This window comes from Monodelphis domestica, chromosome 6, assembly GCF_027887165.1.
Source record: "Monodelphis domestica isolate mMonDom1 chromosome 6, mMonDom1.pri, whole genome shotgun sequence".
Lineage (NCBI taxonomy): Eukaryota > Metazoa > Chordata > Mammalia > Didelphimorphia > Didelphidae > Monodelphis > Monodelphis domestica.
The window spans coordinates 11,555,478-11,571,985 of record NC_077232.1 but is presented as its reverse complement, the minus strand read 5'-3'; the positions used below and the strand labels follow the sequence as shown (position 1 = coordinate 11,571,985).

General features: G+C 50.9%; 1 protein-coding gene across 1 annotated transcript in view; it reads left to right on the top strand.

The window, feature by feature from the left end:
* The window catches only part of LOC100009895 (acyl-CoA 6-desaturase), a 35,086-nt gene that overhangs the window by 1,166 nt on the left and 17,412 nt on the right, over positions 1–16,508 (top strand). Inside the window, exon 2 of the mRNA XM_056803575.1 lies at positions 13,252–13,362. Within this exon, the coding sequence (XP_056659553.1) occupies positions 13,252–13,362 (111 nt within the window). The remainder of the gene's footprint in view (positions 1–13,251; positions 13,363–16,508) is intronic.

Sequence of the window (16,508 nt, the reverse complement as noted above, 5' to 3'; positions counted from 1 at the left end):
CTGAGAAAGCTCCCGGGAGCCCTTTCCCCAAAAGCCTCACCAGAGATGGGTTCCGAGGCAATCAGGGCTAGGCAATGGGGAGGGGGAGGAAGTGACTTGCCCAGGGTCACCCAGCTAGGAAGAATCAGAGGCTAGATTCGAACCCCGGACTTTTTATCTCCAGGCTGGCTCTATGCACTGAGCCACCTGCTCCACCTCCCCCCCCCCAAGGCTTCTCATTTCTCTCCGGGCCATTGCTCAATGGGATGATGCTGAAGTGCTGGACTGAGAAGCCCAGAAATCCAGATTTAGATGTAAAAAAAGCACTGAGAGGAAGGAGCATTTATTAAATGCCTGCTGTGTGCCAGGCACTGTGCTAAGGATATCTTGGTCCTTATAACAACCCTGGCAGGGAGGGACTGTTGTTATCCTCCTTTTACAGATGAGGAAACTGAGGCAGACAGGTCAAGCGAATTTCCCAGAGATAGCCAGTTAGTAAGTGTCTGGGGCTGGATTTGAACTCAGGTCTTCTTGATGGCCATGGGCATACTAATAACACCTTCCTCCCAGGATTGTTGTAAGGATCAAATGAGAAAAATTTTAATGTACCCAGCACAACAGGTGCATATTAATGTGTATTATTATGGTCATCATCATCATCGTTATCAGCTTCTTATGGAGTACTCAGCCTGGAGTCAGGAAGACTCGAGTTCAAATTCAACCTCAGACCCTGGCTGGGTAACCTTGTCTGCCTCAGTTTCCTCCTCGGTAAGATCGCATTATTGCCTGGAGGGTTGTTGTAAGGATCAAAGACTAGAATATTCAGAAAGCATTTTTGCTAAACTTGAAAAACTCCAGAAATGCTGGTTATTATCCCTTTACAGAGGAGGAAACTGAGACTGACATCCCAGAATGAAGGAAAGGGCAGAGGCTAGATTCGAATCCAGGGCCCTTGACTCCAAACCTGCGGCCATCCTCTCTAGCTAAGCCCCCAACCTGGTTTTTGACTCCAATGCCAGGTGATGGCTAAGGGAGCTCCTCACCTTTGCCTCTCTGATTCTTGGCATTGGAGGGATCGATTAGGGCACAGATTCCCCTCTCCTTGACTAACTCCTCTGCCTTAGTTTGCCCTTCTGCAAAATGGAAGGGAGGCCACTGGCCTCATGCCCTCTCGGGGGATGATGGGAGAAGAGGGCCTGCCCTTTGAGGAAGGGAGCCAACGTGCCCCAGAGGCTCTTCTTTCTCCATGCTTGGAAGCTCAGGCTCCCGGCCCCTCGCTTTGAACTGGACAGTTTAATCAGTACATCTAGGCAGAGTGTGTGGTATTTGTTCTGGGAAGTTTTGTGATGGCCTTTGGTCAGAAGCACCAGACGTTCCAACGGGGCCTGATAGACAGGTTCTGCCTTGGGCGGCCCCCTCCTCTGTGCTGGGAGGGAGTTGGAAATCCAGGGGAGATTCCGGGGTTCAGCCCGGGGTTAGGAGGGGCCCCATGGGCCCCGCACCCTTTCGACAATGTCTCCAAGGAGTCGTCTCCCAGCCTTCAAATGGGGGGCACACCTTTGCTGGGAGGGGGAGCTCACTACCTCCTGAGGCGGCCCATTGCCCTTTGGGACCACTCTAATCCCTTAATCCAGCTAAAATCTGCCACTAGTTTGCTTCCTCCTGCTTATGGCCTTCCTGGGGCCACCCAGAGAACAAGACTTTGCTTCCTTCTTCCCTCCCCCCAATTGCCCCTCCAGCTCTCCACATAGGTCTTAGCTAGGAAGCTGGGAGGGCTCTCTGAGGCCACTTGGCCAACCCTCTCATTTTACAACCGGCCCTGACTTAAACAAGGCAGGATTAGAACTCAGGGCCCAGACTCCATCATGCTAACACTGCCTACCCCCCTCCCCCATCTTCTCTTTTCTATGGGCCCCTCATCTGACCCCAGAAGAGGTATGAGTTTGAGACTCTTGACCCCTCTGGATCTGTTTTCCATGCTCTTCTTTCTTTTTTCTCCCCTCCCCTCCCCTCCCCTCCCCTCCCCTCCCCTTCCCTCCCCTCCCCTCCCCTTCCCTCCCCTCCCCTCCCCTTCCCTCCCCTCCCCTCCCCTTCCCTCCCCTCCCCTCCCCTTCCCTTCCCTTCCCTTCCCTTCCCTTCCCTTCCCTTCCCTTCCCTTCCCTTCCCTTCCCTTCCCTTCCCTTCCCTTCCCTTCCCTTCCCTTCCCTTCCCTTCCCTTCCCTTCCCTTCCCTTCCCTTCCCTTCCCTTCCCTTCCCTTCCCTTCCCTTCCCTTCCCTTCCCTTCCCTTCCCTTTTGTCTTAGAGTCAACCCTGTACATTGGCTCCAAGGCAGAAGAGCAGTAAGGGCTAAGTAATGGGGGCAAAATGACATGCCCAGGGTCACACAGCTAGGAAGTGTCTGAGGCCAGATTTGAACCCAGGACCTCCTGTCTGTAGGTCTGGCTGTCTAGTCACAGAGCTGCCCAGATGCCCCCTCCACACTCTTCTTCACATGAGAAAGGACCTGCCTCGGCACCTTCTTTTCAAAGAGCAGTTGGGTGGTTCCAGGTTATTCCTACTCCAAGCACATTAAATACATGCTTCCTAGCCTAGGACCCAGTGCCAGGAATGGGGAGGTGACAGTCAGCTCAGCCCACCATCTGGTGTTCTGAGCTGAGGTCTGGGTGGCTTAGGAGGGATGATGATAAATTGGGGGCACCCGAGGGAGGACATCTGGGCTCTGTGCGCTCTCAGCAACAGTTGAAGCAGCCAAGGACCCTGGGATGGCTTGTTTGGAGGAGGCAAGCCTGGGGAGCAGGGCATGGCAGCTGTATTTCAATCTTTGGAGGACAGGCCTCTGGACAAGGGGTCTGCCCTGTTCTGCTTGTCCACAGAAGGCAAGACCAGGAATGAGGAGGAAAACCAAGACTGGCCATTAGAGAAAACTTCTAGGGCTGGGTGGCTCAGGAGGTAGTGATGGGCTCCTCTCCTTAGAAGGGTTTAAGGAGAGAGACTGAGAAAGGGAAAGAGAGACAGAGAGAGGGACGGAGAGAAAGACAGAGAAGGGGATAGAGAGAGGGATGGAGAGAGAGGAGGAGAGGGAGACAGAGAGAGAGAGAGAGGGAAAGACAGAAGAGGATGGAGAGAGGGACAGAGAGAGACAGACAGAAGGAGAGGGAGACAGAGAGAGAGAGAGAGGGAAAGACAGAAGAGGATGGAGAGAGGGACAGAGAGAGACAGACAGAAGGAGAGGGAGACAGAGAGAGAGAGAGAGGGAAAGACAGAAGAGGATGGAGAGAGGGACAGAGAGAGACAGACAGAAGGAGAGGGAGACAGAGAGAGAGAGAGAGGGAAAGACAGAAGAGGATAGAGAGAGAGACAGAGAGGGGATAGAGAGAGAGGAGGAGAGGGAGACAGAGAGAGAGAGAGAGGGAAAGACAGAAGAGGATGGAGAGAGAGACAGAGAGGGGATAGAGAGAGGGATGGAGAGAGAGGAGGAGAGGGAGACAGAGAGAGAGAGAGAGGGAAAGACAGAAGAGGATGGAGAGAGGGACAGAGAGGGGATAGAGAGAGAGGAGGAGAGGGAGACAGAGAGAGAGAGAGGGAAAGACAGAAGAGGATGGAGAGAGGGACAGAGAGAGACAGACAGAAGGAGAGGGAGACAGAGAGAGAGAGAGAGGGAAAGACAGAAGAGGATGGAGAGAGAGACAGAGAGGGGATAGAGAGAGAGGAGGAGAGGGAGACAGAGAGAGAGAGAGAGGGAAAGACAGAAGAGGATGGAGAGAGAGACAGAGAGGGGATAGAGAGAGAGGAGGAGAGGGAGACAGAGAGAGAGAGAGAGGGAAAGACAGAAGAGGATGGAGAGAGAGACAGAGAGGGGATAGAGAGAGAGGAGGAGAGGGAGACAGAGAGAGAGAGAGAGAGGGAAAGACAGAAGAGGATGGAGAGAGAGACAGAGAGGGGATAGAGAGAGAGGAGGAGAGGGAGACAGAGAGAGAGAGAGAGAGGGAAAGACAGAAGAGGATGGAGAGAGGGACAGAGAGGGGATAGAGAGAGAGGAGGAGAGGGAGACAGAGAGAGAGAGAGAGGGAAAGACAGAAGAGGATGGAGAGAGAGACAGAGAGGGGATAGAGAGAGAGGAGGAGAGGGAGACAGAGAGAGAGAGAGAGGGAAAGACAGAAGAGGATGGAGAGAGAGACAGAGAGGGGATAGAGAGAGAGGAGGAGAGGGAGACAGAGAGAGAGAGAGAGAGGGAAAGACAGAAGAGGATGGAGAGAGGGACAGAGAGGGGATAGAGAGAGAGGAGGAGAGGGAGACAGAGAGAGAGAGAGGGAAAGACAGAAGAGGATGGAGAGAGGGACAGAGAGAGACAGACAGAAGGAGAGGGAGACAGAGAGAGAGAGAGAGGGAAAGACAGAAGAGGATGGAGAGAGAGACAGAGAGGGGATAGAGAGAGAGGAGGAGAGGGAGACAGAGAGAGAGAGAGAGGGAAAGACAGAAGAGGATGGAGAGAGAGACAGAGAGGGGATAGAGAGAGAGGAGGAGAGGGAGACAGAGAGAGAGAGAGAGGGAAAGACAGAAGAGGATGGAGAGAGGGACAGAGAGAGACAGACAGAAGGAGAGGGAGACAGAGAGAGAGGGACAGAGAGAAAGACAGAGAAGGGGATGGAGAGATTGAGAAACAGAGAAAGGTTGCATGGCCACATCGGCATGTCGAGTGGGAGTAGCCAGGCCTTGAGGTCCCCTTCAGCCCTCGTGACCCGTCCTCAGGCCAGCTCTCTCATTTTATACCTGAGGAAACAAAGGCTTCCTTCAGAGGGGCGGCTTGGTTCCCTCACTTTACAAGAGGCAAGAGCAGGAATCAAGCCCTTGTCTATAGATTCCATATTCAGTCTGCTCCCCACCGCACCCTCCTGGTGGCCTCTTTCTGGGTCACTGGGCTGACCCACAAGTCCTTGGGGGTTTGGCTGGTGAAGGGGAACTCAGGCCCAGGCTGTGGGATGTGATGGGACAGATGCAGGACGTAGCCAGTTGTCTTAAGACCTAATGCCTTCCCTGAGTGACCTTGGGTGGGTTCCGCCCCCTGTCTCGGCCTCAGTTTCCTTTTATCCAAGGGAGGGGGCTAGGCTGGTTGACATCTGCAGAGCCTTCCAACCCTGATTCCTCAAGGGCCATCGCCATCCCCTCTGATGTCAATGCTAAGAACAGAAGAGTCCGAGATGAGTATGTTTTCTTTGTTCTCTGCTTTGAGACCTGACTCGCTGGGGTTCTGCCCACCTTTACCTGAGCAACCATACGTGATGTTCCCTAGGACAAGCAGTCTTGCCAGGAGCAATATTTGGACACAAACCCCCAAAAGTATGCTTAAAAAAGGGTGGAATGAGTTCCTCGGCTTTCCTTCCACTCTTCCTGGGGTGAGGACCTGCCTCATCTGGGCCAAACGCTGTCCAGGCAGCCAGGATTTATTGTGCCCAAAGGGCCCTCTCATCCAAAGCCCTCGTTTGTCAGAGGACTGGCTTGTCCAGAAGATTCTAACCCAGAGCTCTCTGCCCCTTGTTCTTTGGAAAGAGTAAAACAGCTGAGAGAGGGAGGGAGGGAGGAACGGACCCGGCCAAGGGTAAAAACTCTTGGGAAAAGGTTGTGCAACATTACCAGGGAATAGCCTTCTGGGAGAGGTGATGGAGGAGGAAGAAGCAGGAGATGTTGGCTTCCTGGAGGAGGGAGGAGGCATTGCTTCCAGGAAACAGAAGGTGAGGGGACCTCTGTACTCTGCCCTGGTCAGACCACATTTGCAGTCCGGAGACCAGGTTAAGAAGGGTCATCAGATTAAGTTTAAACCCTTCCTTTCAGTACTGGGTATCAGTTCCAAGGCAGAAGAGTGGTAAGGGCTAGGCAATGGGGGTTGAGTGACTTGTCCAGGGTCACCCAGCTGGGAAGTGTCTGAGGTCAGATTTGAACCCGGGACCTTCTGTTTCCAGGCCTGGCCTTCTCTCCACTGAGCTACATAGTTGCCCCAAGAAGGGTATTGTTAATGAGGCTGGAGAGTGTCCAGAGAATAGTAGCCAGGCCAGGTTGCTGAGACCTTGACCTCCCTATCACATGAGGAGCTATGCAAGGGACTGGAAGTTCCTTTAATTGGAAAAGATAAGAGTCCAGGACACCACACTGCCCGCTGCCTGCCCCCAAGACTTAAGGGCAGCTAGCCTGGTCCATCTGGCTTCTCTTCTCCATTCTGAGAATCCTCAATGCCTTCAACCACTCCTCAGATGAGAACAGACTTGACCTGCTAGGTGTCTTTCCAAAGGACAGCAGAGGTTTCAGATTATTCTTAGACTAGGATCATGAAAGGGACTACCTAGAGGAGGGCAGGATACCAGGAATAAGGATGGGACAATCTCTTTCTCTCCCTCTCCCTCTCTCTCCCCTCTCTTCTCCTCCTCCTTCTCCTTCTTTCTCTTCCTCCTCTTCCTCTTCCTCCTCCTCCTCTTCCTCTTCCTCTTCCTCCTCCTCTTCCTCTTCTTTCTCTGTCCTTCCCTCCCTCTCTATTTCCCTCCCTCCCTTTCCCCCTCTCTCCCCCTCTCTCTTCCTTCCCTCCCTCCCTCTTCCCTCCTTCTCCCTCCCTCCTTCTCTCTGTTTCTCTCTCTTTCCCCCCTTCCGTCTCTCTCTCCCTCCCTATTTCTTTCTCCCTCCCCCTCTCTCTGTCTCTCCTCACTCCTCTCTCTCTGTCCCTCCCTCTCTCTCCCCTCCCTTCCTCCTCCTCTTCTTCTTCCTCTTCCTCCTCCTCTTCCTCTTCTTCTCTCTGTCCTTCTCTCCCTCCCTCCTTCTCTCTGTCTCTCTCTTTCCCCCTTCTCTCTCTTTCTCTCTCTCCCTTCCTCCCTCTCTCTCTGTCTCTCTCCTCCCTCCCTCCCTCTCTATCCCTCCCTCCCCCCTCTCTCCCTCCCTTCCCTTTCCCTCTCCTCCCTCTCTTCCTCTCTCCTCCCTCCCTTCCCTTTCCCCTCCCTCCCTTCTTCCCTCCCTCTCTCTCCCTCCCTCCTTCTCTCTGTCCCTCCTTCTTCTCCCTCTCTCCCTCTCCCTTCCTTCTTCCCTCCCACCCTCCCTTTCTCTCTTCCTTCCTTTAAGGAAAAGCTTTACTGCTCACCTTCCCAAGGCCGTATTTGCTGCTTTAGGGTGGCTTTTTAAGAGGAGTCACTTGCTATGCTGTATCTCCTCTTGCCATCCCTCCTGGGTATCATTTATAGAATGTTACAAGTTTTGCCCAAGCTCCCTACATGTCACGTAAGCTCATTTTAGTCACCCAGCTACCTTGCGGAGTAGGTAGTAATGCCCCCATTTTACAGATGAAGAAACCAAGGCTGTGTCATTGCCCAAGGTCTCAAAGTTAGCAAAGCGCCCAAGGCCGGTTCTCTTGTATCCTTGCCCAGTGAGTCATTGGTAAACGTCAAGGGCTTACTCTGTGCCCAAACTACTTCATATGCCACTTGAAAATAGTCAGGCAAGTACTGGCCAAGTCTGCCATGCCTCATGGCCCCCTTCAGCCTTGGTGACCCCCTAGGGGAGCAGACTGTCCCACCCTTTCTAGGAGTGATGGCCACGTTGATTTGAACTGGACCAGGGAGGGTCCTTGTGCCCGGGCAGGGTCGGACTGGAGAGAGAGTGGCATAAAAGGAAGGGCCAGGTGAAGGCCCTCCCCCGTCAGGACAGCAGGGCACCCTGGGGGGAGCTCTGGGGCTGAAAGGTGGCAGGCGGTCCATCCAGAGGGGAAGCTGGCCCCTCTGGGAAAGAGTGAGGTCCTCCTCCTCAGAGGTATTCAGTCCAAAGCCAGATGGGAACAGATGGGGATGTCATGGAGCAAATTCCTTCTCAGGTACAGGTTGAACCTGGTGGCCTCTGCAGTCCCTTGCAGGCCAGCTGAAGGTCTTGGATTCTCTCATTGTTGTCTTAGATTGTACTTTTATGGTTTGCAAAGGATCTTGGGCCGTTCTGGCCCTGTAAATACCCACTTTTCGATAAAGGGGAGGCGGGTCCATGGATGGATTGGTTCCCTTAACATCCACCAGCCGTATCTTTCTTTGTGTCCTCTAATGCTGTCCAGTGATACCCTGGGAGGTGGCCTTGGCTATGACAGCTGGAAGGGAAGTTGCAAGGACAGGCCTGGTGATGGACTGTGTACCTGCTGTCCAAGGACCAGCCTGGCACAAATCAGAGTCTTACAGTGGGCATGGACTGTTTGGGTCATGGCAAGCATCGAAGGCCAACCCCCAGGGTTTGGGAACAGTCTGATTAATGGCTCTTTTAGAGACAGAGAGTCTCACCCTTATAAAATCCAAGGCCTTGGCATATTCCTCCAGCTCATCCTGATAAAATCTGTGGCCTTGCAATATTCTCAACAATAGCATTTCAATCTGAGTTATGGTCCATTGCCGAAGCACCGACAATGTACAAGAGCACAAAGTAAGATGACAAGGGCTGTGACTTTAAAGAGCCTGTGAAATATTAGGGGGCTGCCCCCATAGCACAAGGCAGGATAAGATTAGTGACTTTAGGAGGGGCACAGAGGACAAAAAGAGTGTTGTGCTGGGCCAGTCAGACAAGGCTTGGTGGAAGACAGTCTCTGAGCTGGGCCAGGAAGGAAGGGAGGAGAGGAGACTAGTGGCAGCCTCAGTGGGGAGGCTTTCCAAGGGTCAGGACCATTTCTCCAGGCAGAGGAAGGTCTGGAATGGCCAGGTAGTGTTGGGAAAAGCCCTTGGTGTGTGGGAAGAAAGTAGACTTGAGTTCAAGTCTCTGCTACTCAGGATATTTCAATCCTGGACAAGCTGTTTCGTCTCATTGTTTCCTCTCACTTTGCTCCTTTGTAACATGAGTGGACAGAACTAAATAATCTCTGGGCCACGTTCCAGCTGTGGCCCTGTGCCACTGCTTCCAACTCTTCCAGGCCATAATATTTCTCCCAGATGATCTGATATGTTCCCTTTTTCAAGGCCCTTCCAAACTCTGATATTCTAGCATCATTTCTGATTCTGCATTCTCAGCCCTAACATTTCCTCTTCTGAGGTCCCTGCCAACTCTGTCATTCTTTGTTCTATGTTGTAAGCCTCCTTCCATCTTTAATTTTCTGTGTTCTAGAGGGCAGGTGGGTGGCTCAGTGAATTGAGAGCCAGGCTTAGAAATGGGAGGTCCTGGATTCAAATGTGACCTCAGACACTTCCTAGCTAGGTGACCTTGGGCAAGTCACTTAATTCCCTATTGCCTAGTCCTTTCCACTGTTCTGCCTTGGAATGGGTATTCAGTATGTCTTCTAACCTGAAGGTGAGAATTTGAAAAGAAGTCTGCATTCAGACATGACCCCTAGATGACATCTTATGTTTCCCCCACCTCTGGCATTGCCGGAGAAGTTCAGACTTGATTCTGAAGGCCCTGGGGAGCAATGAAAGGCTTTGAACTGTAGGCAGGGGCTCTCTTTCTTTATCCATCCCCTTTTCCCTGCCCCCCCACCTTCCATTTGGTCTCTGCTTGTCAGCTGCCCTTCAGCCTCAGTGTTGTCTTCCTGTGGCATCTGGGCTTAGGTTCATCCAGGTGGCCAATTCCATCTCAGGGACCCAGGCTCCCAAGGGACTGAGCTCTCCGAAATGGAGATGCCCAGTTACATCAGTGTGGGTCACTGGGACACGCTGAGGGCCTTGTTTCCTGGCATCATCCAGTTACACTTCTCAGGTTGCTAATCCTATCTGCCTGCTTCCTAGTGGGGGCAGGGAGGGCAGGCTCTCTCCCTGGGGCAGCTGGGATAATGCCACTATGTATGTCTGCATCAGATTGGAGGGGGCTTGGGAAGAATACAGAAGGCAGGGATTGGGATAGGTCAGTCAGGTTAGGACTGAAGAACCCCATCCCACTGGGCCAGCCTGGTCTTGGCACTGAACCTCTGAGAAACCAACCAGCCTGGCTCCTACAGCAGACAATAGCTCTTTGCTCTCCAAACCCTGCCATGGCTCCCCATTGCCCAAGATCCTGAGCTTAGCATTAAATTTTTTTTAATTTAGAATATTTTTCCATGGTTACATGATTCATGATTGCCCTCCCTCACCACTCTTTCCTCCCCCTCCCAAATCTGACAAGCAGTTCCACTAGGTTATACATGTCTAATTGTTCAAAGCCTATTTCCATGTTACTCATATTTGCAGTAGAATGAACTTTTAACATCAAAACCACAATCAAACTGTGATCAATCATATGTTTTTCTTCTGCATTCTGCTCCCACAGTTCTTTCTCTAGCGGTGGATACATTCTTTCTCATAATTCCCTTGGGGTTGTCCTGGGTCATTGCATTGTTACTAGTAGCAGTCAGTTACATTGATTGTGCTATAATGTATCAGTCTCTGTGTACAACATTCTTCTGGTTCTGCTCCTTTCGCTGTGTATCAGTTCATTGAGGTGTTTCCAGTTCACATGGAATCCCTCCAGTTTATCATTCCTTTCAGCATAATAACATTCCATCACCATCAGATACCACAGTTTGTTCAGCCATTCCCCAATTGAAGGACATCCCCTCATTTTCCAGTTTTTTGCTACCACAAAGAGCACTGCTATGAATATTCTTGTACAAGTCTTTTTCCTTATCATCTGTTTGGGATACAAACCCAGCAGTGGTGTGGCTGGGTCTGAGCTTAGCATTTGAAGACTCTGCTATGCCAGACTTACCTCCTACTGCCCTTCTTGGCCTGGCCAGCCTTCCCCTCTGCTTTCAGGATATTCCCTTTGCTCGCCCACCTCTGCCTTTACCCACATAAGAGTCTCTGTCCCTGAAATGTCCTCCTTCCCCATCTCTACCTGGTGAAATTCTATCTGTATGTTAAAGTCCAAGTCCAGACCAGCTGCCATGTCTTTCAGGAAGTCTTCCCAGACCTGGGAGACAGCCACAACTGTTCTTTCTTTTGGCATTTAAAGCCCTTCACTCCTGGGCCCCTGCCTTCCTTTCTAGACATCTCCCCCTTTTCTTACCTTCTGCTAATGGCTTCCCCTTTCTATTAGGATGGGCCACATGAGGTTGTTTCCCCTGTTTGACTGTGAGCTCCACCAGAATAAGAGCCTTTTTTGCCCTCTACCCCTGGGCTTGGCACAGTGCCCTGGGCACATCACTAGGCACAAATGCTTGCTGACCTACTGGCTTGCTCTGGAACCTCACTTTGGTTTTTTCTTTCTTAAAAACTTTAAAAAACCCAATTTTTTTGTACTATAGTTATTTGTGTTTATCTCCCCCACCCCCATGGGAGCCCTGAAGAAAGCTGGTCTCAACTGAACTCTCACCTTTGCCCCTTACTCAACTAAGCTGTGCACACAGTAGGTGCTTAGTCAATATTTGTTGGTGGTATACCCAGTGGGACTCTACCCTTTCTGAGCAGTAGCAATAATTAAATGAAAGTTTTAGGGTTTACAAAGCACTTTTCAATCAACTCTTATCTCATCACAGCCTTGTGAGGTGGACTATAGATTTTTTTTCTTTTTAAACTCTTACCTTCTTTTTTAGAATCTGTATTATGGATTCATCCCGAGGCAGAAGAGCAGTAAGGATTAGGCAGTGGGGGTTAAGTGACCTGCCCAGGTCACCCAGTTAGGAAGTGTCTGAGGTCAGTTTGGAACCCAGGACCTCCCATCTCCAGGCCTGGCTCCCCACCCCAGATGTTTTTTGTTATTCAGTCATTTCCGACTCTTGGTCATTTTGGGTTTTCTCAGCAGAAATACTGGAGTGGTTTGCCATGCTCTCTCTAATTCACTATACAGATGAAGAAACCGAGAGAAAGAGGGTTAAGTGTCTTGCTCAGGTTCACATGGCTAGAAACTATCTGAGGGGGGATTTGAACTTAGGAAAATGAGGCTTCCTGACTCCAGGCCCAGTGCTCTATCCATTGTACCATTTATCTGTCATTTTCCCTTTGCCATTTAGATATAGAAACTGAGGTTTTGAAAGATTAATGACTTGCCCAAGGTCTTTCTGGGCTCAAAATACAGTACCCTGGGCTGTTACACTGATTAGTATTAGGAAGTGAGCAGTGGGAATGAGGAGGAGGGACACATGGGAGTACCAGGCTGCAGAGTGTAAAGGGAAGCTCTCTGGTGTTGGGTAGCTCACTACCTGTCCTCGGTAACCTGAGGAGTTTCTTCCAATAGAACATAAGCAGCAGCCTGGGGGCAGAACTTGTCTGGTCTTTATCTCTGAACCCCCAGCACCCAGCTCAGGACTTGGAGCATAGATAGTGGCCAAAGGTCCAATCTTTCAGGCCAACCTCCTCATTTTACAGGAAACCGAGGCACAGGGAGATTAAATGACCCCAGGAGGGGTAGACTCCAGTCAGTGCTGCTCCTTGCTCTGAGGGATTTAGCAGTTAATCTTCCCCTTTGGCCCCAGCATCTGTACACAGGGATCTCCTGATCTGGCTCCTGAACCTGGGGGCCCCTCACCTGGAGGTACAAGAATCTCACTACTCTTCTCTGAAAGCTGTCCAGGGCCCTCTGGGGCCTTGGGAATCTGCCCTTTATTTGACAGATAAGGGAGGCTTAGTGGCTTCAGATCAGAGGTCAAGAGCCCAATCCTGTTTGGGCAGATTATGGAAACTGATGAATAACTCAGCCATGGCAGATGGGCAAAGGGCTTAATTTGGAGCCAGGGGATCTGGGTTTGAATCCTGGTTCTGCCCCATGATAGTTGTGTGACCCTGGGCAACTTTCCTTCTACAGGCCTCAGTTTCTCCACTTATAAAAAAAGGGGGTGGTGTTTGGGGGCAACTGGATGGCTCAGTGGATGGAGAGCCAAGCCTAGAGATGAGAGATCCTAGGTTCAAATCTGACCTCAGACCCTTCCTAGCTGGGTGACCCTGGGCAAGTCACTAAGCCCTATTGCCCAGCCCTTACCACTCTTCTGCTTCAGAACCAATACATAGTATTGGTTCTAAGATGGAAGGTGAAGGTTTGGGGGGCGGAGCAGGGGGGAGGATATTTGGACTGGGTGACTAAGCCCCCTTCACTTTTCAATCTCTGATCCTAATTCAACTCCTGACTCTGTTACCTAGGAGCCCAACATCCCTAGACAAATGACTCTTCCTCTCCAGCCTCAGTTTCTTCATCTGTAAAATGGTAGGGGAGGGGTTGAACTAGATGATTCCTAAGGGCCTTCCAGCTCTTAGTCTTCCAGTCCTCTGAGATTTGGGAGGGGGGAGAAAATGTGGAAAGGGTGCAAGAATACTTTTATGGCCCGGTTGGTGGGCCTGACTCTGATTCGTCTGTCCTCTTCTCCCCACCCAGGACGCTTTCCTCGCCTTCCACCAGGATGTGCATTTTGTCAGGAAGTTCCTGAAGCCCCTGCTGATTGGGGAGCTGGAGCCTGGGGAACCCAGCCAAGACCGTGGCAAGAGTGTGAGTGTGGGGCAGAGCTGGGGGAGGAGATTGGGGGAGCTCAGAGGGTCAGGGGCCCCTGGGGACCTCTTCAGCCAGGCAAGATTAAGCCCACATCAGCCCGTATTTACCTCAGTTCACCAGGGATCCAAGACAAATAGACACATTCCTGCCCTCAAGGACTTTACATTTTTATGGTCTCTTATGGCCTCCGGGACAGTAAGAGGATGTCTGGATGTGGGCCACCTTCTCCTTCCCAGCATTCATTTCTGGATATGCCCATCCCTGCCAGTCTTCCTTTGTAACAAAGTCAGCAGCCCTCCTAGCTGAGGTGATGGTGTATGTGACTTTCTGTGCTCATGGGCCCCAACCTTGGCAAAGGAAGGGGATATTTTCATTTGCCATTGTCTTTGGTCCCTCTATCACCACACCTCCCCACCCTTGGGACTCCTCCATCCAGGCTTCAGCATCCAAACTGCCTCCCCTCCCTCAGCCCAGCGGGGGGCCAGAGGGGAGCAGAATCTGGGCTTTCTCTCCACTGTGGGCTTGTACCAGAGCAGATGCCCACAGTGGGAAATGCTGGGGTCACTGGGGTAAGTGAGCCTGAGCAGGCTAGAAACCTGCCCCCATAGACTTCTCTTCTGGTACATGCCTGAGAAATTGAGGTGGGAATTGGGTTGGACTTGCCCGTGAGATCTTAGGCCCTTTGGCTAGAGAGGTTGGCTTCTTTTCAGAGGCCTGGGTGGCCCCCACTGCCAAGAGTCAATGAGGCAGGCTGCCTGTTCCTTCCTGGCCCACTCCCTACTCTTCTAGTGGGATAACCCATCCCTCCTGTCTCAGTGTGTCTCTTGCCTGTCCATAATTCGGGCCCCTTGGCAGCCTAATGGCTGGTAGAGCTAGGCCAAGCTGCGATGTTACCAGCGCATCATCACAGGCACAATTTGGGGGCTGATCTCCTCAGGAGTGACTGTCTTCCACCACCCTGGGGAGGGGATATCTTTGTACATGGAGACCTGCTGCCTCAGTCGCCTTTATCCTCAGTCTCTCCCTGTGGATTCTCTGAAGTTTCATTCACGTCTGTCCCTTCCTTTCCATTCCCATGTGGTCCTTGCCCCGAGGCCCGTGACTCGAACTATTAGAGCAGCTGCTTCTTCAGACTCATGTCACCTCTTCATTTTCTAGACTCCCCTACAGAGGATGTGATTTGGGAGAGGGGATCGGCCCCATCAACATCCATGCATCAGTATAGGGAACTCTCAGCATGGCAAATCTCTACTTTCTGTCCTCTCATTGTGAGGATAACTTTCCTAAAGCATTGATCTGATCATGGCAATGCTTTCCTTGGCCTGCTCCCAGATCCTTCTGTAGGTCCCCATTTCCTGAAGGACAAAAGCCCAGATTTCTTCCCCACATAGCCCAGCACTGTCTGACTCCAACCCACGTTTTCAGCCTTATTTCCCCTTAATCAGTTCTCTGATCCTTCTGTATTCGAGATTTAGGGAAGTTGTTGAGTCCAAGCACGAATTCAAAATAGGGCAGAATATGCTAGACCATTCTCTCTCCTTCTGAAGATGCTTAAGGCTAAGGTCCCATCAGTATATCACACTGAGAGGGACATCAGAGGGAGAGCCTCACAGTCAGGAAGCCCTACATTTTGATTCTGGTCTCTGACTCATTCTGGTGGAATTGGCGAGCCACTCAACCTCTAAGGGTCCAGGGTGACCTTCTAAAATTACTAAGTTGCACAGCAGTTCTCAATTTCAGGAATTTCCTCACTGGTCATTGCCCACACTAATGATTTTACAAGTTTTCTTCTCTCCCTGATCAGCTCACACAGTGAACACATTGAGCTTGAAGTCTATTGAGAACCCCTCACCCCCCATTACCTCCATAACACAAACTCTTATCTACCTACACCCTTCATTTTTCCTTATCTTGCTAATTATCCCTTTAAAATTGCCTATTTGGGGGCAGCTGGGTAGTTCAGTGGGTTGAGAGTCAGGCCTAGAGATGGGAGGTCCTAGGTTCAAATCTGGCCTCAGACACTTCCCAGCTGTGTGACCCTGGGCAAGTCACTTGACCCTCATTGCCTACCCTTGACCACTCTTCTGCCTTGAAGACAATACACAGTATTGACTCCAAGACAGAAGGTGAGGGTTTTAAAAAATTGCCTATTTATGGTAGAGGGAATACAAAGGTGATTCAAAGTCAAGAAAACCTAATTAGTCTAATTGGAAATGAAAACATCCCAAACCACATACTTATCTCAAGAGGCAAAAAAAAGCCTGGAAAGTAGAACACTAAAACTATAACCTGATAACACACAGAAAGAGAAGGACCTCTTTCAAATACATCGAAAACCCCAAACTAGCATCACATACAATGATGAAACACTAGAAGCTTTCCCAGTAAACACAGGGGTAAAATAAGGATGCCCCCTTTCTCTTGTTATTTGATACAATCTAGCAATGCCAGTGATAGCAGTAAGATAAGAGAAGGAGACTGACAGCATAAACACAGGTGAAGAGGAACAAAACAATCCCTTTTTGCTGCTAACTTGATGATTTAACTTTTTTTTTAAATTTATGCCCATTTTCCAGCCAGATTTGAAGTTTTCTCAGATCCTGAGGGTGTCTTGGAACTTCTCTGTCTCTGTCTACCCACCTCTTCCCCCCCCCCATGTCTCTCTGTGCCTCTCTGTTCCTCTGTCTCTCTGTCTCTGTCTTTGTCTCTCTCTCTCTCTCTCTCTCTGTCTCCTCTCTCCCTCTCTCCTTCTGTCTCTCTGCCTCTGTCTCTGTCTCCCTTTGCCTCTGTCTCTGTCTCTCTCTCTGCCTTTCTCTCTCTCTCTCTCTCTCTCTCTCTCTCTCTCTCTCTGTCTCTGTCTCTGTCTCTCTCTCTCTCCCTCTCTCTCTCTGTCTCTCTCTTCCTCTCTCTCTCTGTCTCTCTGTCTCTGTCTCTCTCTGTCTCTGTCTCTCTCTGTCTCTCTCTCTCTGTGTCTCTGTCTCTCTGTCTCTGTCTCTCTCTCTGTCTCTCTCTGTTTCTCTCTCTCTGTGTGTCTCTCTCTGTCTCTCTGTCTCTCTCTGTCTCTGTCTCTGTCTCTCTGTCTCTCCCCCCCCCCCTTCTTGTCTCTTCTGTAGCACCTTACACGAGGCTGCCCATGTGGTCCT